This window comes from Delphinus delphis, chromosome 10 (assembly GCF_949987515.2).
Source record: "Delphinus delphis chromosome 10, mDelDel1.2, whole genome shotgun sequence".
Taxonomy (NCBI): Eukaryota; Metazoa; Chordata; class Mammalia; order Artiodactyla; family Delphinidae; genus Delphinus; species Delphinus delphis.
The window spans coordinates 32,304,568-32,332,375 of record NC_082692.2 but is presented as its reverse complement, the minus strand read 5'-3'; the positions used below and the strand labels follow the sequence as shown (position 1 = coordinate 32,332,375).

The 27,808-nt window shown below is 43.1% G+C and overlaps 1 protein-coding gene across 3 annotated transcripts; it reads right to left on the bottom strand.

Annotated features, from left to right (window-relative positions):
* Nucleotides 1-145: 145 nt before the first annotated feature.
* Nucleotides 146-26,919, bottom strand: ZNF318 (zinc finger protein 318). Of its 3 annotated transcripts, none has more exons than XM_060021778.1 (10): nucleotides 26,108-26,919; nucleotides 23,507-23,658; nucleotides 17,883-18,522; nucleotides 15,428-16,873; nucleotides 13,541-13,640; nucleotides 11,396-11,700; nucleotides 6,446-6,649; nucleotides 5,888-5,987; nucleotides 4,853-4,971; nucleotides 146-4,564 (listed from the first exon to the last, which is right to left on the bottom strand). In XM_060021778.1, the coding sequence occupies exons 1-10, from the start codon at nucleotides 26,567-26,569 to the stop codon at nucleotides 1,244-1,246; spliced, it is 6,849 nt and encodes a 2,282-aa protein (XP_059877761.1). In that variant the 5' UTR covers nucleotides 26,570-26,919; the 3' UTR covers nucleotides 146-1,243. The 3 variants fall into 3 exon arrangements, with proteins under 3 accessions (XP_059877761.1, XP_059877760.1, XP_059877762.1); XM_060021777.1 differs by having other exon boundaries at nucleotides 17,907-18,522; nucleotides 26,108-26,789; XM_060021779.1 differs by lacking the exon at nucleotides 26,108-26,919 and adding an exon at nucleotides 25,821-26,003.
* Between the last annotated feature and the right edge of the window lie 889 nt (nucleotides 26,920-27,808).

Sequence of the window (27,808 nt, the reverse complement as noted above, 5' to 3'; positions counted from 1 at the left end):
GCTAACAAAAGTAGCCCTAACAACTGGGGAAAGAAGGGAGGGAGGGGGAGACAGGCAATAGGGCAGCAGCATTGTTCTAGTTTCCCTGTGGAGTTCAAATGTGTGTGGTTTCAAAACAAAAATCCAGAAAGAAACATGAGATTAATGCATTTATTCCAAGTAATTAATACATTAAAAATAAAGTTAAACTTGTCCAAGCCACTCATAAATCTTTAATCTTTTGAACAAAATGTACAACCCAAAACATCACACTATGGTGGAAATAACTTGGGAAAGGGAGAGGCAGAGGAAGAAATACATATGAGTGTGGGAAGAGAAAATGAGTCCAATCCCAAAGCAAGTTTCAGATCTTCTACCTCTTTAGAACAGAAATGGCTGCTAAACAATTTCACACAAAGTGTCAGTGGATCACAATACAGTGAACAAAGGCCATTTCGAAAATAAAACTGACCCAAAAAGCATATCTGCTCCTGGCACTGAGGCATGAATAAGCCTTACCGATTTGTCGTCTTCGAAAAGTGAGCCTGCTAGATTTTCTTCCACGTTTACTGAGGCCATTTCCAAACAGGTTTGTGGATTAGCAGGACCATCTCAAGCAAAGGCAACAGAATGAGGGAAGTGTGGGGGGTTGACAGGCCACAAGGAAGTAAACAGTAAACAAAAGAGCTACTCACGCTGCATTTCAAACAATGTTAAGGCAGGCCCATCCAAATGGAAGCCTAAGAGATGAACAATCCTTCCTTCAGCAGTAGTTTTCCATTTCAGCAGGTTTTCTTGTGTTTCTCCCAGAGATCCATCAGCTGCCCAAAAAATTGGGTGGGAATACAACACAGCAATTGGAGAAGTCAGCTCTGTCTCCCTCCTCCCCCACATTCCAGAAATGGCAGAGTCAAAGCCAAAATACAATCAAAGCACACTATATGGTGAGCCAGATAGACATTTGATTTTAATGACAAAGTAGAAGAAAATAAATTGGCAAAAATAATAATAATAATAATTAACAGAAAATACTTTTTTACAGATATGTATAGAAATTATGATTGATTTGTCTGGTATCTTAAGGAAAACGGAAAAAAGGAAAGGAGGTAAATTTTTTAGCTTCCACGAACATTTACTCTAAGATGCTGACTGCATCTCTTGATGTAGGTTCCAGATGAGAGAGCCAACTAGTCCTGGATCATCTGGGCACCTGATTTCTAGAAGCCAATTTGATTCATCCACAAGTAGCTCTGAATTTGTATTCTCAGTTGTGAACACTGGATTCTGTGTGGTCCTGGATGTCATCAACTGCAGCTTCTTGTGCAGCTATTTCCTGAGGGACTGTATTGCCTCCAACTACCTGCTCCCTTGTATGGGACCCTGAAGCCATAGATTTTACCATATTCAAAGGGCTGTCATTGTACTCAGCTACTTGAGGAATTGCTACCTCCGTGATGGATGCATTCGGTATTTCTAACTGTAGTGGTCCCATCTCCAGGGAACTACACTCAGGAGGGTCACTTGGCTCAGAGAGAGGAGAACATATCTTCTCTTTTTGAACTCCAGATGTCCGTGTGACAAAGTCAACAAGGTCCGGAAGGCAAGGAGATGGCCCAAGGCCTAAAGGATTAATTGTTTCTGATTCCAATCTGAGTGAATCTTGTTTCTCTAACTGAGAAGTTTCTTCTATTTCCTCAGGCATCATTCCTCCTGCTAACAGGTCAAGGGCCTGGTGTGTTCCCTCTAGGCTCCCCAAGCCAAGGCCAACATTTCCTATAGAAAGTCCAGTTTTCAAAATGTTAGGAGTGATCCTCCCAGTTCCGGGATTAGATGAGTTTTGTTCACCCTCTGCTCCGAAGTTAAGCACCAGGGTTTTGGGAGAATCTAATGGAAACTCAGAAAAGGATGGTATTGGTTCAAAGTCAGGGAGAGTGGAGGGATTACTTCCTATAGGTGACATAGAATTCTCTTCACGTACTTTCTGAGACAGGGCAGTTGCGGATCTATGTGCTGGGTCTACCCGAGTATTGCAGAAATCAACACCTATATCCCCCAGGTTCCCCAGGGCAGCAAGCTCTTCTACTTTTAAGTTTGTAACTTCAAAGTTTTCTAAGGTCTTGCTTTCTATTGTCAGTGTTAGTTCTGGATGGACATCTCGAAGATCCAGGGCTTCTGCTTTGGGTTTCTCTGGGCTCTCCCAGGTCTCTGGCTTCTTGTTCTCATCCCAAACAGTCAGTTCATAGATCATTTTACCCTGAAACTCTTTTGATCGTTCTCTCTTCAGTTTAAGGCTTCTGTACCTAGAGGCTCTAGAAGCTGATCCTGGAGCTGAATTTTCTAGCCACTCCTCACTAGCAGTTGAAACTCCTTGCTCCTGTTCACTATCTTTCAAACACATATCTGATCTGGCTGGGGACTGAAGGAGCAATTCTGGGGCAGAAATTTTCACAGGTATATCTTGTGGGTTCTGGAGTAAAGACCTAGCTTCTGACGGAAATGAGTCTATTTTTGCCTTTGTGGAAGAGAGCGCCTGTGCGTTCAATTCAGTCACTACTTTACTTTGAGTTTTACTTCCTGTTATCAATTTCTTGGACTGTTTAGCCTTTTTGTCAGTCATTTGCATGTTGGGCTGTTCTACTTCTCCTTCCCACGTGTATCTGTTCCCATGGTTCAAATTAGAATCCTCTACACGATTGGGCCCAACATTGGTATCTGTTCCCTCTCCCACTGTCCTCTCAGAGAGCTTCACTCCCCCTTCTTTTAGTTCAGCGCTTGTCTCTACTTCACTTTTCCCACAATCCTTAGATTGGTGGAGCTCTTGGCTTTCCTCATCCTGGTTACTAGATTCCACAAGGTGGGTTTCTAACAGCTTCTGAGATTCCATGGTATGACAGTGTACATGTGACAGCTCAGGGGCTGGCTTGACACCTGGTGGCCCAGGGTCTCCCAGGTCAAGTTCAATTTTCCCCTCTGGAGATACATCCCTATTAGCATCACTCTGGAAGGAACTAGAAGTCCACACGGCCAAAGTCTCTGTCTTTGGGGTAACAGTCTCATAAGGCCTGTTTTGGCACAACCTTGTCAGAGGCTGTAAGAAGCCATAGCTGCTGCCTCTGCTTTTTGAGTCTACATTTTCTACCACCGACCATTTCCCTAGGGACACCAGAGGTTTTGAAATGGGCTTTTCAGGGCTGCTGACTAAAGGAGCAGAGACCAAATTTCTATCTGGAGGCAACTCCTCTTGGGATGCACTGCTGTTCAAAGTAGAAGTGGAAGAGATGTCTGAACTTTCAGCTCTATTTTCCCCATTAGCCAATGGACCACCACTCAGCTTAGTCTCAGGGGCCCCTTTTCCACCACTACTGTAGAATATGTCATACAGATCCTTAGCATTGGCTGTGGCTAAGCATGAATTTCGCTTTTCCAATTTTTTGGCTTGTTCACTGAACACACTTGAGAGGGGAGGTGGAGGACGCACTAACACAGAGAATAGGGTCTGGTCCCGGTCACTCTCACTCACCCCAGGAGCCGTCTCATCAGAAGGAATGGCAGCTGGCTGTGCTGAGGCCATGATGGCTACCGGTAATACTGGGTTCAAAATGTTAGGACCCAGGAAGCCAGGGCTGACAGTGTGAGATATAGTTGGGTTTGATTTTACTGGAGCCAAAATAGCATTTGCTTGAGCAGGAGATGGGGCAGCTGGATGAGGTATAACTGGGGGTGGTGGAGGTGGCGGTGGAGGTGGTGGCGGTGGAGGTGGTAGCATTTGTTCAGGTACATGTGATGGTTCATTCTTTTCAGCCAGCACCATTTTTTCCTCTGGAGACCCTTTTAGAATCACCTCTTCCCCTCCAAATGCTTTAGAGATGATGTCGGGAGGCAAGAGGAGATCAGCTGAAGACTCTTTAACCACTGGCAGAGGCTTAGCAGTGGTTCCAGAGGACTTGATGGATAGAAAGGTGTTAAGAGGAGCTGGCTTGCTTACTGTGGCTGAACTTGACTTGCGGAGGACTGTGGATGGGATAGGCAGGTTGGGTCGGATCTTAGTCTGGGTTGAAGTTGTCACTACAGGCATCCAAGGGCTTGTATGTGCAACAACAGTTTTCCCAGAGAGTTTGATTTTGATGGGCTTTGCCTTCCCAGCTTCAGCTCTGCCATCCTCTTTGTCCTTACTATTTTCCACAGTCTCTTCTTTGGGAATACTTGGGGCCACTGAACTTTTTTCCTCCTCTTTTTCTGGCTTCTTCCAGCTGAATTTCCCAAAAGAGGAAGATGTTGGTGGTTCTTTCTTTACTTCTTCTTTTAATTGGAGTTTGATGCTAGCCTTCCTTTTATTTTCAGCCTTTTCAGGGGAGTTCCCACCTTCAGACACTTGGTCCTCTAATTCCTCAGACACCCTGTCATCCTCCTTTACTTCCTTCATGATCTTTGCCTTTTTTTCTTTCTTCTCTTCCTTTGGTTTCTCACTGAGTTTGCGCTTTAGCTCACTCTGCCGTCGCCGTTCTGTCTCTAGGACCACAGCCAAGCCAGCTTGGCGGTCCAGATTCCGCCGCTCCTCATACAATGGGTTTTCAACCACATATTTCTAGGAAGAGAAAAGATAAAGGCTCAATAACTGGTCAAAATACTATAAGAGAGAAAAGTTGGCCCTACCACTGTTAGAATTCATTTAGTGGAAATCCTCAGAGTCATCTTCCTCAAGGATAAATGGTTCTCTCAGGTCAGCACTGCTTACTAGGATTGAGGAGAACATCCCAGTGATTATATGGAATTTGAAATATTAATGACTTTTTCTGCCTCTGAGTTTGTTTGACAACATCAAAAGGATTACTGCAGAAAGTAGGAAACTCCATAAGCTACTACAAAGACCAACCTTATATTTCTCATTGTGTTGATAACCCTTCACATGTTGCTCTCCAGAAATTGGATCCCCCAAAAATTCCTCACAGAGCTGGCAGTAATATCCAGTGATGGGAATCAGAAACTCAGAGCCTGGAAGAAGTGGAAGAAAGTCAAGAAAATAAGTCATTTCTACCCAAGATGACAGAAACCAAAGGAAATCCCACTTCCCTTTTGTAGTAAAATGGTTAATGGTATAGAGGACCTTACTCACTTTCAAGTCAGGAGCATTTAGATGAATCCCAGTGGTATGTCTTCCCAACTTAAAGCTTGTACTCAGGACCTCTACCCCTTCTACGTTTTGGGAACACTAACTGGTTAATTCAGGAGTTTTCTGTGCCAGACTCAATTCTGTTGCTGATTCTCCTCAAACTCCAACTAGCACTAAGCATCTTAGGAGATTTAAAAATTATACTCCCAAATAGCCCAGTACTATTGGTATGAGGATCTCTCATGTTGGTATTAATTACTTAAGAATCTATCTTCTACAGATGTAAAGGATGTAGCAGCACTGACTACTTATAAAGGTAAGAAATTAAGAAGTTTAAAGACAAAGAAACTTTCTATTTCTCAACTTAGCCCCTAATAACAACTATTCAAAAATATTTTATAGTTCTTAGTTGAAAAGGCAGTCATATTGCACCTCTGACTGTTCTTTTTTACCTAGATTTCAAATAAATAAGATTTTGGTGCATAAGCCAGTGACGAAGAAAGCCGTACTTTAGTCTATATGCTGCCAAAGCAAGCACAAAGGAAGTTATATTTTTCAGTGGAATGTGTATGTTTAACATCTGTTAGATTTTTAGCCATATGGGTAGAGATCATTCTTGTCTTATAGCTCTCTTTATTTCTTTAGGAACTAGTTTTGCATATAGAAGGCAATCTTACAGCTTTGTTAGAAGTAATGGTTATGTCTCACTCTATGCTGCTTCCTTGTACCTTAGTTCAAGGATACCTCTTCCCTGACTGAATGTAAGGAAACCACAGAAAAGGCAGGGAGGAAACACACCTTTTGCAGGAACAGTTATCTTGTCAATGCGCTTTACAGCATCTTGCTTGGCTTCACTCTGGGTCTTTGAAGCCCAAGGTCTGTTGTAGGGATCCAGTGTCTATTTGCAAGAGGCAGAGGTGCTCACACACAGCACTAAAAACTCAATGACCCACTTCTCTCTCTTTCTCTCCCCCACACCAGGGGGACAAGAAGCCCCCAGCTAACCACCCCCACCCACTCTGCCAACTGTTTAAACGGAAATCACCTGTGGAAAAGGTAAACATATGTTAGAGCAAGTACTAGCAATGGATAAAATGAAACAAATAATCAGGTACTCAAGGAATCAAAAGAGGCAGAAGCCTCACTTACACTTGTCATGGTGTTTAGTTACAGGCAGGTCCCCTGGACTGAGCCCTGGGGATGGTGTCTCCTTTGTTGGTATCTCTTGGCTCTTCAGATTGGGGCTCCTGCCCATATGAGAATGTTTCATTTTCCAGCTTTGTAATGCAGATGGGGGTATAGGAGTTTGAGGGGAAGGAGGGCAAGAATGGAAATAACAGAGGGCAGGATACCTACCTGTGTGTGCTTCTTATTGTGCATATGAGTGAAGAAGTCAAACATGGTCCCACAGATGGTGTTGCAGTCTTTGCACCAGTGATTGCCAGCATCATAATACTCATAGGTAGCAATGGGCTGATCAGACTGCTTAGCAGCTGGCTGGGGGCTCTCGGCAGGCTTGGGGCTCTTAGTGTGGGAATTCTCATTGTTTACCTTTGATTCCTAGAGGGGGAAAAACCTGCACTAAGAAGGAATTCAAAGTAGTCTAGATCTGTCTTCTCTCAGAAAAAGCAAATAGCCTACCACAATAACAGAAATAGGACCATATGACCATATTTCCAGTGCCTAAAACTGCACAAACTAGGAATAACCCCATGAGAAATCTTCCTGCAAGGCTCAGACAGAACTAATTAGATTCCATAGTGCCATGTCATCGTGGAGAATAAATCATACTGGCAATATATTTACTTATATATCCTAAAATATCTAGAAGAATACTCAAGATTATGGAAACACTGGTTGCCTCTGGGAAGGGGTAATACAGAACAGAAATGGATAGGAGTCTTTTACCGTATACCGTTTGGTAGATGTTAAATGTGCTACCTATGCGATTAAATACATTAAATTTATCAACTGTAATGACAACTAGGGAGGGAAGAAAAACCAAAATGGAAAAGGTAACTGACAGATTAAGCAAGTGCAAAAAACAGATGATAGTGAACTCTCTTATCACAGACACATCCTGATACAGATAACTAGAGAGTAAGGCTGGCATAGACAAAGGGGATAGTCATCTATGTGGGATGACTTAAAAGGATCTGGGTAAAATATTTCTACCTGCCTAAAGTATCACCATTAGAATTTAACACCTTTGAGTTAACATGAATCCTCTTTTAAAACATATCAACTCCCCAACATTAAGTATCAATAATAAACACTTTAAGGCTTCCCTGGTGGCACAGTGGTTAAGAGTCTGCCTGCCAATACAGGGGACACGGGTTCGAGCCCTGTTCCGGGAGGATCCCACATGCCGCGGAGCAGCTAGGCCCGTGCGCCACAGCTGCTGAGCCTGCACTCTAGAGCCTGTGAGCCACAACTACTGGGCCTTGTGTGCCGCAACTACTGAAGCCCACACATCTAGGGCCCGTGCTCGGCAACAAGAGAAGCCACCGCAATGAGAAGCCCGCACACCTCAACTAGAGAAGGCCTGCGCATAGCAACAAAGACCCAATGCAGCCAAAAAATAAATAAATAAATAAATAAATTTAAAAAATACTTTAATATGAAATCATTTGTCAGCAAGCTGGGAACAAGATAATTCAGGAAATGAGAATTTCCCCAATAACATTGGGGAGTGAGGCACAGACAAACGGTAAATTTTGGAACACAGAGAAAGTAAGTATGAATGAGGTTCCACAGTAGACAAGATCAGGGAACTGGGCATTCTGAATACTGGCTGGTGGGGAGAGGAAGACAATATGGAGAAAGGGAAACAATTAAGACTTCAAAGATAATCTTCCCCTATTAGAGTCCTATTCAAGAGTCACTAAAGAGATCGCACCCAGCAGGTAAGGGATGGGCACATGCATACACTGCTGGTGAGTACTAACGGGCACCATCTTTCCAGAAGATAACCTAGGAATACATATTACATACCTCAAAATTCTTTATACCCTTGACCCAGCAATTCTACTCCTTGACATTTATCCTTAGAAAATTATGTCAAACTACAGGTGATTTCGTTGGTTAAATAAATTTTGGTATCCATACAACAACAAAAATAAGGTCACTAAAAATGATATTATAAAAGTCTATTTATTGACATGGAAAGATGTTCATGATAGACTAGGAAAGTAAGTAACAAAATACATCTGAATAATCAATACAGATATGTAAATAGGCACAGAATGTCAAATGTCACCTTATCCAAAAGACTTTCCCTAACTACTCTATATCCCTTATCCTGTTTTCTTTTTTTTAGGCACTTGTCATTACCTAACCTGCACTTGTTTACTTATTGACTATCTTCTCCCATTTCATTAGAATAAGGACCTTGTCTATATAGTTCCCTGCTATACTTCCCATATCTAGAACAGTGTCTGGCACTTTTTTGGAGATCAAGAAATATTTGTTAAATGAACGAACGGAAGAACGGAATTTGGAATAATAAACACCAAGGTATTAGTAACAATTGTGTCTAGGTGAACGGAACTGTGGAATTGTGTGTATGTGTTTATTTTTATGAAATGACCTATTCAAGAGAAAGAAAATCTCAAACCAACTATGCATTTTAAAAAGAGGCAGGGCTTCCCTGGCGGCCCAGTGGTTGGGAGTCCGCCTGCCGATGCAGGGGACACGGGTTCGTGCCCCGGTCCAGGAAGATCCCACATGCCATGGAGCGGCTGGGCCCGTGAGCCACGGCCGCTGAGCCTGCGCATCCGGAGCCTGTGCTCCGCAGCGGGAGAGGCCACAACAGTGAGAAGCCCGCGTACCGCAAAAAATAAATAAATAAATAATAAAATAAAAAGAGGCAAAGAAAGAAGAAATACCAAGGACAGGTAGGAAACAGAGCTTGTAAAGAGAATATTCCTTACTGCTGAAATGAAAATCCAATTGCAACATATCCTTGTTAGCTTCAGAGAGCATGAAGGCTCACTCAAGTCAAGATGATAGATTATCATGGGGTTGGTGCATAAATGGAACCCCAAACAACGTGTAAGTCAGCTACAAAGGGTCGGAACTTTCAAGCTCTTCTCCCATCAAAGGCCCTGAACTCAGTGATCCTGATATAAGAATACAGTCTTACCTGGTTGAGAAAGAGAACTCTCCCAGGAAGACATGAAAAAATTAGAGCTTGGCTGACAGAGAATACAGAATATCTTCTTCTCTAACCCCCAACATTAACTGACCATCTACTATGTACTAGATATACCAGATGCCATGGGACACACAAAAATAAATAAGTTATATTCTGTTATTCTCAAGAAGCTCTCATTTAGTGGAAGACACAGGCATGAGAACAGGCATGATTTTTTTTTTTTTTTTTTTTTTGCGCTACGCGGGCCTCTCACTGTTGTGGCCTCTCCTGTTGCGGAGCACAGGCTCTGGACGTGCAGGCTCAGTGGCCATGGCTCACGGGCCCATCATGTGGGATTTTCCCGGACCGGGGCACGAACCCGTGTCCCCTGCATCTGCAGGCGGACGCTCAACCACTGCGCCACCAGGGAAGCCCCCAGGCATGACCTTAATCATGTTTTCAATAAGACAGAATGAAATAAATCTTATAAAGAAACAAAGTAACATACTACGGGAGTGCTAAAAAAGGGCTGACTCAATCTGTATGGAATTCAGGAATTCTTCACGGAGGTGGTAGTATTCAAGTTGGACCTTAGTGGATGAGTAGGGTTGGGAGACAGGCTAAGAAGATTATTAATGCAAAATTAGAGAGGCACAATAGCATAAGGCACATCTGGAAAAGTGCAAGCATTCTAAGGTGGCAGGAGTATAAAGTGTAGTGTCATATTTCTTGAGCACTACCCATTTGCTACATGCCAGGCACTGAGCTATGTACTGGGGACTATATAGGAGAATGAGACAGATATGGTCCCTGATCCCTTGAACCTTAAAATCTAATTGGGGGACACATGTAATTATATAATTACAACTGCCATAAACGCTAAGAAGGAAAATGTCAGGTATTATGATAGTGTATATCAGGCAAATTTAACAACCTGGAAAATGAAGGAAGGGAGTCAGGGAAATAATTTAATCTGCGATCTGAAGATGAATATGAGTTAGTTAGAAGACAGGATAAGAAGAGTGGGTTTCACATGGTAACCAGAAGGAGGAGAAGACACAAAGACATTAATGATGAAACATTTAAGGAATGAAAATGCCAGTAACAAAATTACAGAGAGCAAAGGAAAAAAGAGGCGTGAAATGAGGCTGAAGAGGTAGGCAAGGAAGTATCTCAATCACCAGCTGAATATGGAGAAAGAATTAAGAGTGTAGCAGCACAAGCAAGAACTGAAGGTGGCTTGAACTTGGATGGCAATAGAGATGATGAGATGAATGGAATTGAGATTTACTTTGGAGGGAAAATTGGCAGAATCTGTAATTGACTTGGTGTGTGGAGCAGTTTGCGGGGGGGAAGCACTAAGCATGCTCTTCAGGTTGTTGGCATGAAAACTGTTGGATAGTAGTATCATTCACTGAGATGGGTAACAACAGAGCAAGAAAAGGTTAGAGTGAGGTTGAGCACAATCTTAGTTTACTTTAGGATATATTGATTTTGAGGTGTTTATGAGACAATGAAGTGGAAATAGTGAGTAGTCTGTTGGACACTCAGATTTGAACCTTAGAAGAATCACCTGAGCTAGAGTATAAAACTGAAAGTTGTCAGTATGGTATTTCAGCATAGGACTGAATGAAATGACCTAGGGAGAAAGCAGAATTCTAGAGAATTAGGCTAGAACTGAGCCCTGAAGAACTAAAATATTTAAAGATCAGGAGATTAAACAGGAGCAACCAGCATATAGGAGGAAAAGAAATGTGATAGGAGCCAAGGGAAGAAAACATTTTTTTAGGGGACAGTGGTTCCCTATATCAAATACTGATTTGAGAACTGAATTTGAGGCTGTACAACATAGTGGTGACCTTGTTGCTAAATATGAACCTACAAAATGGCATTACGAGTTATGAGAAAACTAGAAGCCAAACTGGAGTGAGTTAAGGAGTAAATGCTAGAACTAGAACATGGAGGGCCCAGGATTGTACTTTGTGGGCAATGGGGAACTGCGAAAATTCTGAAGGAGAATACCATGATCTGAACTATGCTTTACAAAGATAACTCTAGCAAGACTAAGAACAGATTGGAAAAGGATGCTAAGAAAATGGTTAGTTAGAAGGCTTCTTTAGGAGTCCATGGAAATAAAAGATACAATAAAAAAGGAAAAGTTGAGTTGTTACCTTGCTGTTGGAAAAGGAGTTTGAGGATGATGACACTTTTTCTGGACTCCTGGATTTTTCTGCTTTCCCAGTCTTCTCTGTAGGATCCCTACTGTCATTTGAAGACTTCTGAGATTTATCCAAAATGTTAATTCCCAAGATCTGAGCCACTTTGTCCAGTTCAGACTGCTTTTTTTCTGCCTCTTCTGCTTCTTGTCGAAGTTCTGCAATGTCCTTCATAATGTTATCCTGAAGCCGACTCACCTCTACCAGGAGTGGGTCTTTGTGACCATCCTTCTCCCTTCGTTTCTTACGCAGCATTTCCCCTGAGTAGTCAAATGTCAACAGAAAGAAGCACTAGGAAAGTTAACAAGTCATATTTCAGTCATAAGTACTAATTCTTAAGACTTTATGGTCACAAAATCTTTCTCCATAAAACATTCTAAAAGCAGGTGAGACTTGCCTTCCACATGGGCTGGTTTAGTTGAAGCTCCTATGGAGGTAAAGTGATTGAGTGATTACATTATTTCTTATGTAAGGGTTATTAACTAAGCACCTATGGATAGGTTTCAGGGAGGCACCGCATGAATCCCTAAAAGGGTATATACAAGTTTGTGTGCATGTGTGACTATGAATCCTGTGGCTGTCCTCTTCAGAGAACTAAAGAATTACTCAGAGGGCAAAAAACATTCAGTCACATATTTGACTTTACCTGATTTAACGACCCTTCACCAATACCTCCATTGAGTTTTAGGTTTTGCCTCAAGCTCACCTAATGTTATCTCCTATTCCAAATTGCAGGTCCTCATGAATTAATTCTCACAGGATTAATAAGTAAGTTTCTCATCCCTAAACAGCCCAAACCCAAACAGAAGAAATTATGTATTCTCCCACTTCTACTCTTCCATGCTATCACCAAGCTGTAATATAGAAGCCTTGCTATGTTCTTAGTGTATGTGAATTCCTAAAAGCATAGATGAAGAGGTGGAATCAATAGAGGCATCATGGAGCATCTTCTTGTGCCAAAAAGGAAGTACTCAAAAAATGATGGACACAGGAGTCAACTTAAAGGGGGTCTTACTGACCAAATCTGGGGCAATTTGAGCATGAAGATAAATAATAATAGTAAAATATTATTACCTATTAAGAATCCATGAGTTCATACTGTTATAAATGGACAGATAAATGGGGGAGGAGGTGTGGGTGGAAAGCTCCTCCTCATAGTAGAAAGCCAACTAATTAACGAAGATGGAATGATGAAATTAGAAAATTACTATTTAACAACCATCATAATAATAACTGATTTGGGCAAGGATCATCAATGAATGCTAAAACTAGTGGGCCAAAATTTGAGGAGTAACTGAATATTTACATAGTCTCAAAGTATCTTCCCTATAAGATACTTATTAACTGAAAAGGGTAAAATAGTAACCTTACAGTGGAGAAACTTGGCAGACGCCACCTTAACCAAATGATCAAAGTTGACAACACCAGTATGGGACAAATCAACACCTGATATGAACTTAGCATCACTTCTGTGATGTTCCTGCCAAAAATGCATAACCTGAATTTAATCATAAGGACACATCAGACAAACCAAAATTAAAGGACATTCTACAAAACATGTGACCTCTTCTGGAGATTCGCGAACTACTACAGATTAAAGGAGACTAAAAGAACATGACAACTGAATGCAATGTGTAATCTTTCATTTTCTTTTGCTTCAGGACATCATTGGGACAACTGATGAAATATGAGTAAGATCAGTAGACTAGTATATTACTGTTAATTTTCTAATTTTGATAAGCATACTGTGGTTATCCAAGGGAATTCTTTGTTGTTAGAAGACACACACTTAAGTGTTTAGGAGTAAAGGAATACATATCTACAACTTACTCTTAAACAGTTCAGGAAAAATATACACATATGCACAAACACAACTGAGAGAGAAAAATGGATAAGGCAAATATAGTAAAATGTTAATAATCATGGAACCTGAGAATTCTTTACACCATTAATGCAACTTTTCTATAAGTCTAATTATATCAAAAATTGTTTGAAAGTGAAGCTTCAGTGTCAATGAACTGTCTGAGAATCCCCAAAGCTCTCCATTTGGGTCTCCTACTAAAGTTACAAAAGGCAGTCATGCAAAGAAGTGTCTGATACCTTGTTGTTTATGAAGCCGCTCCAACTCGGTCCTGAGATAGTACATCTTCTTCTGGCGAGCTTCCCGGTCACTCTTCAGCTTTTCCCTCTCTTCAATAACCTGCAAAGTACAAAATGGTAAGAGATCCTTTAGCCTCCAACATCCCTTTTCTATTGTTCTTTTCCATAAACCTTCACACTAGATAATATCTGAATGCAAGAATCCAAATGCCTGCACACAGAGGCTCTGACTTTATAGTGAAGGTGATATTTCATTCCAATCCAAGTGCCAGAATAGAATTACCCTTTCCAGAACTGTACTGACCGGAAAGTACTTTTTTCATACAGGAAGCACTACACTATTAGATAGTAGTTCTGAGCCCAAAAGGAGCCATCAAGAAGGGAACTAATATGTGTTACCGGATGAAGCACTGTGTTAGCTGCATTACATATATCATCTTATTTAGTCATGAAACTATCTGTTTCACAGTAAGAAAATTGAGGTTGCAAAAGACTAAGTAACATACCAAAAGATCATATAGTAAGATGATTTAAAATCCAGCTACGCATGCCCTAAAGCCCTGATCTTTCAACTGTATTACTATCACCAAATGGAAAAATATGGCTTGTCTATATAAGGAGCTCATGTGAAAAATCTGTGTATTGTCAGCCCTGACTTAAGTACTAGGTTTTTAAACGTAAAGGGAAAGCACTAGTCTCCAGACAGTGTTTCTGCAGTCTTAGGTTTTGTTGTATGGAACGTATCTTCCTATTTACCAAAAGACTTAAAAAAAAAAAACCAAAAGACTGAGGTTCAGGGCACCCAAGTACCATGGAAAATTAAGAGGTGTTTTTTGTCTTCTCAAGGATTAGCTAAATTTCTGTTCAACTGGAAAAAAAATGAGATTAGGCCTACAATTTTGCCTTTCTACTTTTCTCCTCAGGTCTTAATTATTTTATTAGCAAACCAAATTTACACATATTACAATTTTATCATCCTTAGGTCACCTTGTTTAACAAAATGAGTTTTTAGTTATTAAGGACCTGTAAAATTAACAGTACATATTAATTTTTCTATTCGAAATTCTTCTAATTTTAGTAGCAAACCAAATTTACACATATTACAATTTTATCATCCTTAGGTCACCTTGTTTAACAAAATGAGTTTTTAGTTATTAAGGACCTGTAAAATTAACAGTACATATTAATTTTTCTATTCAAAATTCTTCTATTCTGTATTCCTCATCCCTACATAATTTTTACCTACTGCTCTAAAGCATCTAGAATTATTATATCTTTACCCCAGCCACTGCTCCCTTTCTATAGCCTGGGAACCCGATGAACAGTATAAAAACTACTTTTTTAAAAAAAAGTATAAAAACTATTTTTGACACTATAAAAACTACTTTAAAAAAAAAGTATCAAAAAATATTATTATTCCTGGACTCTAAGTTAAACCAGAATAAGCAAAGCTTACTTCTTGGTTTAATTACCAAGCAACAACTAGTTATTAGTTTTTAAACCCCATAATCACTACAGGAAAAAGATCCAAAACTCACTGGGATGAAACATAGATTTCCTGATTTCTCTTTCACCCAGCCCAATTTTGGTTCCTCTCTCCCTGATGAGGTCATATTAAAGACTTCAAGGTTCCCAGCTCCTACCCATAGGGTCCTAAGGCTGATAATTCAGATAGAGAAATAAACTTAAAAAAGAACTCTAGCAATCACAGTGGGACCTACGGCCAGACTTTAGTCCAAATGAGAAAACATAAAAGAAAAAATTATGGTAAGACAGCAGTCTCTAAAGACTGCCTTGGGCCTTGCAAATTTTCAGCTCCCTCTAAAAGATAAAAATTTATGTTAAAATAGAAGATTCAGGCACAGGATGCCCAAAGCTAATATTCACCTTCTGTTTCTGGGAAGCACGGTTCTTCTCATCCGAGATCTTCTCTGGATTATATCTTATGAGTGATGGGATGGACACATGGACAGGCACTTGGGCAGGAGGAATTGAGCCCAGCACTGACTCCTCCTGCTTGGGCTCATCAGGAGTCACAGTGGGGATCACACGGAGATTGGGACGGCTACGGGTAGCTTGTTTGGTAACTGGCATTATCCTGTGTGGTTCAGGTAGAGGGTGGTTTGAAGGTTGGGAGGCAGGGTACATGGGCCACCTTGAGGCTGCATATGCCATGTAGTGCCTATAGGCATCAAAGGAAGCAGGGGGAATGGCAGGTCCCTGGTAGTTTGGAGGTATCCGAGCTGCAGCAAACTGAGAGGCCCTTGGCATATGAAACTGAGATAAAGAAGCAGGGTGTGGAAGTCTAATTGGGGCAGATGGGGCTGATGGCAACACGCACCTGACTGCAACAGATGACTGAAACCCACTGCCAACCACCTCAGGTCCTGCAATATGACCCATTGGATGGTCAGACTTTAGGAACGGGGGGCTGTTTTTTGTGAGCAGGTAAGGATCCACAGGGGAGACTGGGTGTGGATGGGATACCTCTGGGGAGTGGGTATTGCTATGGTGTGCCTCTCCACTCTCCAGTCTGTGAGGATCTGCAGAGCGCCGATCAGCTGAGAAACGGCGGTCAACTGAGGAACAGCGGTCTGCTGAAAAGTGCCGGTCAACAGAGGAACGGCGGTCAGCAGAGGAACGTGATGGCTTCTTGCCATGAAGTCGTTCCTGGGTGCGTGCAGCCAGTTTACTAATCTCTGCTACTCCAATATCCAGCCCTATGGTCTTGAGCAAGTCATGAATCTTTGCATATTCTGGACTGGTCTCTTCTATGGATTCTAGCTTTACAGCTGGAGCTGAAGAGGGTAGGGAGCTTCCCTTCTGCCTCATAACTTCACTTTCAGAGCCCCCAAGGGGCTTTGGTGGAGATTCTGCCTTTAAATCCTCTTCTTCATCCCCATAGAGAAATTTCTCCTCATCCTCAATGTCAGGGAAGCTACGTCGCCTCTTTTCCTGTGTACTGGTAGAATCTGCTAACATGCTCAGAATGCAGGAGAAACCACTGCCATCCTGGCTAGCTCTCTCATGAGGAAGCAAGAAGTCTGTGTGTCGCTCTGGTCCCTCAGCCTTCATATCCAATTTTTCCTTGTGGCACAGAAAACTTCCAAACTGCTCTCTGAGGGGACTGCTGTCTTTGGGTATCCCAGAGAGGGGGCCCCATTGGTAGAGGTTGCCCTGAGATTCCTTCAGGGTAGTCTCTACCACAGTTCCCTTGTTGTTTTCAACCTCTGAGGCAAAAGCAGCAATAGCACCACTTAGTGGAAGAGATGAGTGTCCAGAGTAAAGGGAGTGATCCTGGCTGGAGCTGGTACTGCTGGAAAAACTCTCAAGCTGCAAAGACAAACATAACTGAATTAGCCTCTATGCAGAATCTCAGAAAACTAGTAATTGAGATAAATACATAAATACTTTGCTCTTCTTGAATTAATAGGGAAAAGATAAATGTGGATGAAAGGGAGGTCCTTAGCCAGGTTCAAGATTTGGGTTCCCGTTTCTCCAGATGGTTCTGCCATAGCAGGGGGAAACAGAAAAGAAGGCAGATTGAGTCTTCATTTTTGCCCATTTGTTGTAGTCTTTATCAAGGAATTTGAATTCAAAAGGACTTTAGAGATGCCCTAGCTTACTTGCTTTCTTTTTTATGGATCCCTGAAAGAAAAAAACATAAAAGCAGAGCTACTTTGGTTGAGGTAGGGTCAGGAAACTCTGTTAACCCTAACTGATCGCCTTCCCTTACTTCCCTAAGTGCCCTCAGGCACTTCTTCAGAAACATTTAGCTCCTAAAAGGACAGGTAAAAACAAGTGCTCATGCCTGACCATCTTTTCATAAGTGAGAAAAAAATATCAAGGTCCAGAATGGTTAGGTGACTTATTTAAAAATCACACAGCAAGTTGGTGGTAGAGACGGGTCCAGAATCAGAATCATCTGATTTCTGGTCTACTGTCCTACCACTCATACATTTTTTCTTCTCTTTAAAGAGAGATGAGGAAAATTCAGATCAGCTCCTCCCTTTGCTCTTCAAGCTTCATTTCCAAGAAACCCATATTCAAAGATCCTAAAGGACTATCCAATTTAGAGGCGGAAAAAAAAAACCTTTAATAGATACTCTCCAAAATGTCTGTTTAGAAAGCCTAATACATGACAGTAGAAGCCCTCTACTGTTGCATTATGAAGCCTACAGTTTCCTTTGGAGAGTCCTGGAAGGTACGGCTCATAGGCATAACAATGTTGGTCCAACACATATTCCAAAGATACCTTAGGGACACAGCCCCCAGGAAAGTAACTAGGCTTTAAAATATTACAGGGACTAGCAAGAGACCCTAGAAGAAATGCAGCATAGACCTGCATGGAAGGCTCCATGTCCACCTCAATCCGCTTTTTCAGAATTGACTTCTTGGGCATCACAGATACTTCCTCTGGCCGATGTAAAGAATATCCTGGCTCCGATGCTGTTAGGACACCTGACAATCCAGGGATGGGACAGCTAGTGCCACCACCATCAACTCCCACCAGTTCCTGACTCAAGCTCCTACTTCGTTCCTCCTCTTCCTCTCGTTTTCGCCTGGCAAGGTCCAGCTCTCGAAACTCAGGGTCTAAAAACCTAGGACTCGGGCTCCGTCTACGCTGTCGATAGTTGCGGGCCCCCGATGTAAAACTTGTGTGATCACCTCCCATGCTGTGTATCTTCTCTGTGTCATCATAACGGGGCCGTTTGGCCTCCCGGCTCCTTTCCTCAGGTCGTATAGAGTAGGAGCCTTTGAGTTTGTCTCTATTCCGTTCTGTTCCCCGCAACAGCTCATCATGACAACTGACATGGGGACTATAATCAGACCGATGCAGGAAAGTTTCTCTTGCTCGGTAGTCCTCGTCAAGTTGTCCCAAGAAGGGACTGAGAGGTGCCTCCTCCCGGGAAATATATCGTTCAAGACCTCGAGAGCACTGGGAGCTTCGAGTGAAGACAGAATCATCAGTCAGGTCATCCCTGAGAAAAGAGACAAGCATCACTGAATATAATGGACTTGGAAAGAGCAAGACCAGACAAGGCTAAGAGACTGACATCTGGCAAGGGGGCTGTAGAATGCTTAGAACAAAAGACAATAATCATGAAGTCCAAGAACAAATCTATGTATATACATGGAATACTTCTTCTCCCTTTCCCCAGGGCACAAGCAGCTGGAGCCTCTAACCAAAGATACTACTAATGTATCTAGACAGAATTCTTAGGCTAATCTCTCTGATTAGACTTTGGGGATGCATAGTATCATGCTAGGGTCTGGGAGACGCAAAAACACCACTACCAGACTACAAAGAGACATGGGTTACCCAACTTCACACTAGCTAAATTCTAGCTCTTTGCTACTGAAACTGTGGTCTGAATCAGCAACATCAGTATTACCCAGGAAGTTTTTAGAAATGCAGGTTCTCAGGTTCCACTCAGGCCTACTGAATCAGAATCTGCATTTTAACAAGCCCTCCCGGTGATCTGTATGCACTTTAAAATTTGAGAAACACCAGTTCAGATCAATGATTTTCAAGCTGTGTTCCACAGAGATTCTGAAGAGTGCTCAGGAGCTGCCTAAAGGAAGGAGGTTAAGAGCCTGCATGGCTCTGGGCCTTCCACCTCACTGAAATCATACTGGTCCCAACTTTATCTGTTTATATAATAAAGTTCTATATAATATTTCCTTTGGGAAAAAAGAGTTTCACTGTGGGGAAAAAGTTTTTTTTAACCATTGATCTATCCAATTGGCATGATTTTCTCATAAGTTTTAGAAGGTTCTCCAATGCTTTGTTTTGCTGGCTCATACATTAAAAACCATAAAACTCCCTCACAGCCTGTTTGTTACCCTCTTTCCTGCCTTGCCTGGATATCCACAAGCACTCTGCTAATCTTTGGCCCAGAAAGAGTATGTGATGGTTTATCTCACTATATATTTTTATTTTATAGAAATAAAAAGGTCTTAGACTTTCATGGCATGAAGGTAAAAATACAGGATTGGACATCTTGTCCTTTTAGCACAGATCTCTATATCACACACAATATCCTAATCTTTTTGGGCACTATGGTCAGTTTCTATTGCCCCCTAAAAGCTTCTGACTTAAATCACAGATAGAAATAAAGATCCCCTAGCACTTTAAGCATACCACTTTGAAAAACTTACATGTCACTCACACTTCAGAGTGAATTACTGTTCAGAGGATGGTAATTATTGCTGTCTTCTACATGCTAGTAGCTACTTCTGTTTTTTTGTGAGTTTTGAGAAATGACTTTTCTTTTTTTTTATAGTTGTTTTCCTATTTCTGGGACTAAGTAGAACATCAAAGAGTTGCTTTTTCTCATTCGCCAGCCCAGTCTTTGTTCAGTTTTAGACCTGGGTAACAGCTATAAATAACTTTATGAAAGACTATAAAGGATAAACTTTATCACCTCCTCTATAAGCATGCCACATATGGGAATTGAGGTTCCTGTTATTCACCTCCTCCCTAAGAATTTGGGGAATTCTGAGGTCCCAATGTACTATGAAATAATAGGAAAGAATGAGAATGACCAAGGATGATCTCCGAAATCGAACGTAACTAGAGTAAAACATTTTACTCTGTAGGTTTGTCAGCCACGAAGACATCTATTTCCAGGGAGGAACATCCATGAGTTGAGTCACTGCACTGCCAAAACACCATCTACCATACATAGTCTCTGATCACATTAGTGTAGAGGAAAATCACAGGCTCCATGGGTAGTGGAAAGTGCATCCATGCTCCCACATTCTGCTCCTCACCAGGACTCTTACATGTCTCCACCAAGCAACATACTAGCCCAAGATCTAATCCAACATTAAATATCAAGAAGCTAGAAATAATGAAATGGCTCTCAGAAAGACTCACTTTAAACTTGCAATCTCCAGCAAAAGGAGGCAAAAAATAATGAAAGAAGGAATAGAAACAGTTAAAAGAATGAGCTATCATGTAAATACAGGCAGAAATCAGGTTGATTAGAAGCTCACGTCCTCCTTCCCCAGTTCTCCCAAAGGATAAGAAAGAGAATTGGCTGCAATAAAAGTAAGTCCTAAAAAGGGCCTCGATCCCCTGCAGCTCAGAATAGTCCACTGACAAACTCTCTCTGAAAGCTTTGGTTAAGTCCAACTCTTTTCTAAAATAAAATCTACTTAAAAAATTGATTGTTCAATGTAGGGATGGGTACATGGAGGCTCAGTGTACTATTCTACTTTTTCTGTGTTTACAAATTCCATTAAAGAAATTAAAAAAACATATAATATACATCCACATAAGTTTGTACACCAATGTTCATAGAAGCATTATTCATAATAGCTAAAAAGCAGAAACAACTAAAATGTTATCCATCCATCACTGATGAATAAACAAAACACATAAAATGAAATTATTATCAGCAATAAAAAAGGAATGACGCACTGTTACATGAAAGAAAAAAAAGGAATGACGCACTGTTATATGAAAAAACGTGAATCTTGAAAACATATGTTAAGCGAAAGAAGCCAGTCACCAAAGGACCACACGTTGTATGATTCTATTTCTATGAAATGGCCAGCATAGGTAAATCTATAGAGATAGAAAGTGGATTAGTAATAGGCTTGGGGCGGGCGGTGAGACTAATAGCTAAGGATAAGGTAATAAAAATAAAACTGATCACAGTGGTAGATGTACAACTCTATGAATATACTAAAAGTCACTGAACTGTACACTCTAAATGAGTGAATTGTATGGTATGTGAATTATGGCTAAATAAAGCTGCTTAAAATGTATATAAGGAAAAAAAAAGGTCCTCCAGAACCCAAACTTCCCATTATTTTCCTCTGCTGAATCCCCAAAATGCCTGAAGAAAGTTGTTTGCTTCTGTCTGTTCCCTAAGGCAAATCAGAGGGAAAAAATTCTACTCCCTCAACCTACGTCAGGGCAAGGAGGAGTTAGGAGATGAGAATTCCATGAATGGAACGTATAATGTGCGTAGTACTTTGATAAACAAGGGAAATCAACCTCACATCCACAAGTTTTTAGAAGCTAAGAGTCTTCATACAACATGTTCACGTTCCCTTTTCAGAGTAAGTTACAATCGTACACACAGAGCTGCCATGGTGAGGAGACTGACAACTCTTGATTTGGCTATAACCCAAACCAGGTATTAAAATTTAACAAATTCAATATGGGAAGAGAAAGAATAGAGGGTCTCAGGAAAAAAATAAACACACACCTACATACAAAGGATGGAAATGGCTCATTTCATCAACTGAACAGTGGACTCACAGTCGAGAAGACATCTTGAGAGTGCCAACATTCCTATGGCCTGGTTTTAGCCGACAGTTATTATCCACACAAACTATATTGAGCAAGAGTGCTGGGGGCAAAAAGTCTAAAGAATGGCCTGGGACCTCCTTTTAGAGTCTTAATCTCACTTTCTCTAAAATAAATTTGTCTCTCTGAAACAGTATTAGTGAAAGAAGATTACAACCTCAAACATCCTAAGAGGAAATTTTTAATTTTTATAACTTAAACAGACAATTGGCTATCTGAAGCACACATGCATAACAAAGTTTATGGGAAAGTGAGGTGATACCCAGAACTAACAAGAGGAAATGCTAAAGTTACCTCAAAACCTCAGCAAGGAAGGAAGAGAATCACACCATGCACCACCTACTCAATCATCTCCCAAAATAGAAGCAGCCAGAAACGCAAGAGCTGTTGCCTCAATTAATAGTTACACACCTTGAAACTCAGAAGTTTCACTGTTATGTGACTGTCCCGCTTTGCTTCACTACATTGAATAGCCACTGAAGCTTTGAAGTAAATATTACCAAAGGGCAGCAGTGGTCCTCAGATTTCCTGCCCAGCTGTCCCCAACCTGCCTGCCTATACTCTGTGCACTACTGCATGGACAATCTCAGTTTGAAAGAACATTATATTGATTTATTGGTACTGCTAAACATTTGTGAAAACTCCTAGTGTACTGGGCAGAGACCATTAATAGACATGGTTCTCAGCTCTCAGAAAGAGTGCCTTCCCTGTACTCCCATCCTTACTTTTTTATGAGGTGAAAAACACCTAATGTGATTATTTACTTCCCAGATATACCTAAGTTCCTAGTACCTGAGATCTATATTTAATACTATGGAGTATTAAATGCCCTTCCTCAGCCCTCAGCGGTTGTAAAGTAGTAACTAAAATTAAACATTTTAGGGACTTCCCTGGAGGTCCAGTGGTTAAGACTCTGCATTTCCAATGCAAGGGGCACGGGTTCGATCCTTGGTCAGGGAAACTAAGATCCCACATACCACACGACGCAGCCGAGAAAATATAAAAAAGAAAACACACATTTTAAAAGATCTCTCACTTTCTATTAATGTGTATATGTTTCATATATAGATAGATAGATATAGATATATCATGAATTTAGCTAAACCTTTTCTTTTTCATTCATTAATTTATTTATTTTTGGCTGTGTTGGGTCTTTGTTGCTACATGCGGGTTTTCTCCGGTTGCGTCGAGCGGGGGCTACTCTTTGTTGCGGTGTGCAGGCTTCTCATTGCAGTGGCTTCTCTTGTTGCGGAGCAGGGCTCTAGGCGCACAGACTTCAGCAGTTGCAGCACATGGGCTCAGTAGTTGTGGCTTGCGAGCTCTAGAGCACAGGCTCAGTAGTTGTGGCACACGGGCTTAGTTGCTCCGCAGCATGTGGAATCTTCCCGGGCCAGGGCTCGAACCCGTGTCCCCTGCATTGGTAGGCGGATTCTTAACCTCTGCACCACCAGGGAAGTCCTACATAATTCTTTCAGAGTCTACCCCATTGAAAAACCCTTTTCCAATGTTATACTTTGTACTGGATGCAGGGTATAACTTCAGTGCTGTCGCCACCCTTTCAAATACATCATTCAGAAAACAGCAACATTTCTAACTTCAAGCACTACTATGGTGTGTGCCCTGTCTCCGATGAAGCCTACCTGTCCACATCCTCCAGATTATCCGCTGGTGACCCCAGTCGATCACTAAGCCGCCGCCGTTCTGGTATGCCAACACAGAAGTGGTCATTGCCAACAGTGATCCTTAAGCTCTGTTCCAAAGAAGAGTCAGAACGCAGACCAGGAGAGCGTCTCTACAAAAGTAAAAAATAACACAATAAGTAGTCAATAAGGTCAAGATATCTCTACATTCAAAAATGTTCTCCTCCCTAGTCACAAAGTTGTGGTCCTACAAGGTGTGAAATGGCTACGGTAAGATTCTACTCCAAAAATAAAGGACTTTAAAAAAATTATCATTTTTCTTAGATGAAAGTCCATGCTTCCAACCCTCCTAATCAGTGACCTCTTATTCTTTAATTTCCTGGTACCAGGCATGGGGCTAGAGGAGTGAATTAAGCCTGCTGCCAGAACCTATACATTTCCAGTAAAGGAGGCAAGCCAAAAACAGGTTTAAAAAAAAAATAAAGCACTTCTGATAGCAGTATAAAGTCATTAAAACACAATAACATGAAAGAGATTGGGGAAAAGGAGCTATTTCAGATAAGCTGGTTAGAGGAGGCTTTCTGAGGTGATACTACTTAATTTGAAGCCTGAATGATGAGATGTCAGCCTTGCAAAGAACAGATGGAAGATGTTTCAGGCAAAAAGAACATGCTCTGTAATGAGCTTAGCATGTTTTGGGCAACAGAAAGGTGGCCAGTGTGACTGCAGCAAAGTGATAGGAGAAGAGAGTCAGAAGTCACAGTTAGGGAACTTGGTTTTTATTCCTAGTATAACAAGCCACAGAAGGGTTTCAAGCAGGGGAGTGATACGATCTAACTACATTACTTCCTCCAGATGCTCATATTGTCCATAACCCTCATCTTCTTCAGGTCTTTATTAAAAAGTCACCTTCCTAGAAGGCCTTCTCTGGCTACCCTATCAAAAATTATAACTCCCTTCTGTTTTCTTTTTCTCTTAGCACTTAATCATATTTAACATGCCAAAACTTTTTACTTCTCTTATTTATTATCCGACTCCTGCTGTTTCAATATAAGTTCTATGAGGGCAGGGGTTTTTGACAGGTTTGTTCAGTATTGTATCCCCAGTGCCCAGAACAGCATGGTAAATGTTCAATAAATACTTCTCAAATGTATAAAATGAAGGTCTTTAAAAATCATTTTGATTGCTGGGTACAGAAAAAACTGGATGGTAACAAGAGTGTAAAGGAGACTAATGTAATAACCTGGGCAAGAGGTCATAGGGTTTAGACTAGAGTGATGGCAGCAGGACAGTCTGGAGGATGTATTTTGGAGGTACAGCTGACAGGTTAGATAGATGAAGTTATTCTTACGGATTGGGAGAAGGGAGATGTTCACTGTTTCTGGCTGAGCAATGGGTGATGTCATTTACTGAGACGGAAAAGACTGGAGCAAATAGGTTTTGCGTTGGAGAAGAAAGGGGAGGTTATACAAACTAGTAGTTTTCTGTCTTCCTTACTTTCTCTGTAGTGACTAACATTCAGACTATACATGCTCAGCTATGAAAATCTTAACACAGTGACAAGTCAACTCATCTATGACCAGAGTACCCAGATACTGTTAGAAAGCCACTCAGTAAGACAGAAACTTTGTCACGGGGTGGGTTTTTTTTGGTTTGTTTTTTAAAGATTGGTGAACTGATAATAAAAACAAATTCCAAAACACCAGATTCTGCCAGGAGGCTCTACTAGCAAGGTGGTTATGGTGAGAAGTCAATATTACGTCTAAACTAAACTTCTTAACCTCATGCTCTGTCCCTTTAGCAGGGAAACATTACAGTTAAAATCAGGGTGTTGGGAACCAGGCAGAGATGAACTGAATCACACTCCACCACTTCTTACCTGCGTGGCCTTGATCAAGTTACTTAAACCTCTCTGAGTTCCTCAGTTGTTAGATGAGGAACCCTCACCTCAAACGGTCGTTAATGTTCAAAGAGAACGTGTAAAGTGAAGGGCTAAGCATCATTCCTGCCACATAACTAGGTAGCTATTACAGCAACAGCTATTACAATAACTGTGGGTACCCACACTTCGATTTCGGAGGCACAGCTCTAACTTAGAGAGCTAACAGTTTACACTCTCGGTGTCTACCCTGGAACTGTGTAAGCCACCCTAACTCGCCACAAAGACATTTCAGCCATTCCAAGATCCAGGGCGCAGCTCAGGTCTAGGGGATACAAAACCACGGAACTCTGAGGACACCAACTATTGAAAAAGTATCAGGCACACGGCTTGGAGGAGATTCCCCTTGCCCCGGCAAACTTTTCCACACCTCACCCAGAGTGAGAGAATCAACCTATTGCCAGGAAATGCAGCACTGCCTCCCGACCCGGCGCCCGGGCGCGTCCCGAGTCCGTTATTGTGCAAATGAAGCTCCATGGGCTGACCGGGAACCTCCTGGTTTGGGCGTCGCTGAGGAGGCCAGGGGGGATGGATGGCCTTCGATGTGGGGACCCCGGCCTGGAGGCCTCGGGTCGCCCGGGCTGAGGGCGTTTCTGGAAGCGGGAACCCCGGGCGAGAGGACTGCAGTAGAAAGGGAGTCCGGGTCGAGGGGGTGGGATTACCCGGCTGCCGCTGTCGCCTGGATGGTCTCCGCGGCCGTCCCGGGCGAAATCGGCGCGAGACTCCCCCCGGCTGCTCCCTCGGAAACCGGCCGAGCCTGGCGGGAAGAGTCGTCGGCCCCGCGGCGGCGGCGGAGACGGGGAGCCGCGACGGGCCCGCGGCGGGGACGGGGAGAGGCGACGACCCCGCGGCGGGGACGGCGAGGCCCGGCGGCCGCGGGGCGGAGACGGGGAGCCGCGGCGACCCCGCGGAGGGGACGGCGAGGCCCGGCGGCCGCGGTGCCCTGAGGGCGAGCGGGGTCGGCGAGCCGGTGTCCGCGACGAGGAGGAGCCGGAGGACGGCGGCGATGTGCGGCGAGACGGGCCTGAAGAGGAGCCGGAGCTGCGGCCGGTGCGCGGGCCGCCCCCGCCGCTCTCTTTAGGCCGGTGCGAAGAGACGGAGGAGCGGGCGCCGCTGCGGTACATGGCTCCGGCAGCCGCGGCCACGGCGGCAGCTCCGACCGGGGGCGCCCTGGACGCGGGCCCCCAGCGCGCCACCGCAGCTGCAGCCCGGGCCGCCACAGCCGCCGCGCACCGCCCCCGCACCCAGAGCAGCCCCCTCCCCGCCGCCCCGCGCCGCCCCTGGGGCCCGGCCAAGCGCGCCTCCGCGGCCGCGGCTGGCGGTTGGAGGGCGCGAGCACGCGCCCGACACACCCCCCCCCGCCCTCCGGGGCTCCCCGCTCCTCCACTCAGGGAGCGGCCACAGGAGCCAGAAGTGGGGAGGAGCACGGAGGGCGGCGCGGGGCTGGGCGAGGGAAGGCGCGGGAAAGCGCGCGACCTGCTCTCCTCACGCTCCGCCTCCAAGCCGGCAAGATGGCGGCCGCCGAGCCGCCCACTTCCCCTCCCCCGGCGACCACGTGACCCCGAGAGCTCCGCGCCGGTTGGCCCTGGCGGAAGGGAAGGGATTAGCGGGAGTGGAGCCGGGTCTTCCGGGGATGCTCCAGGCCTTGGGACGCTGTGGGCTTCGAGGGAGTGGAAGCATCTTTGCCTTTTCCCTACCCGCAACGGTATTAATTTACGTGGGGACAATAAATTGTTATAAATGATGGGAATATAAATAACCCGCAAAGCGTTAGGTTATGTTGGAAGTTACGCACCTCGGCAAGAGCGACCAAAGAAGTCCCGGATCCCATAGAAGCCGCACGACGGCCAACAGTTTACTTTCCAGTTTGCCTGTTTTCTTAGAGGCTGAAATTGAGGATGGGGAAGTGCGGAATGGGGGCGGATTCGGGAGCGAGAAGCAAACTCAAAGCAGGCATCCGAGTAGAATTGTCGCTGTCTAACCCAGAGTACTTACGGGGAAGGTCACTCACCGCTAGGGGTCCACATCGTGACAGATAGGAGGCCTGGATAGTTTTTGCGAGCGATTTGGAGCCCCCAGTCTGTGACTAGAATTTTCCTGGACGCCTGGCTGTAGTGGTAGTCCCCAGTCTCAGGGTCCTGCATGCTAAGTACAAAAGTCAAAAAAAAAAAAAAAAAAGATAACACGTAAAAGAAGAAAAGCAATGGTCAAAACCTGAAAAAAAAAATGCTGACCCTGACCAAGTGAAACTTCAAAATAAAGTAATGGCTTGACAGTTTTCATGTATCAACTAGAAACACAAAACCCAAAATTGGTATGAAAATCAGGTTTGGGATTGCAAAGCAAAGGCAGGACAAAGAAAA

What these genes read in the sequence shown, in the direction of transcription:
- ZNF318 (XM_060021778.1), bottom strand. Translation starts at nt 26,569, where the DNA reads ATGTACCGCAGCGGCGCCCGCTCCTCCGTCTCTTCGCACCGGCCTAAA. An exon ending in CAGGCGACAGCGGCAGCCGG is followed by an intron (nt 23,659 to 26,107) that starts GTAATCCCACCC and finishes TTACTTTTGTAG; the next exon opens with AGACGCTCTCCTGGTCTGCG. An exon ending in ACTCCTTTTCCAACAGCAAG is followed by an intron (nt 6,650 to 11,395) that starts GTAACAACTCAA and finishes TTCCCCCTCTAG; the next exon opens with GAATCAAAGGTAAACAATGA.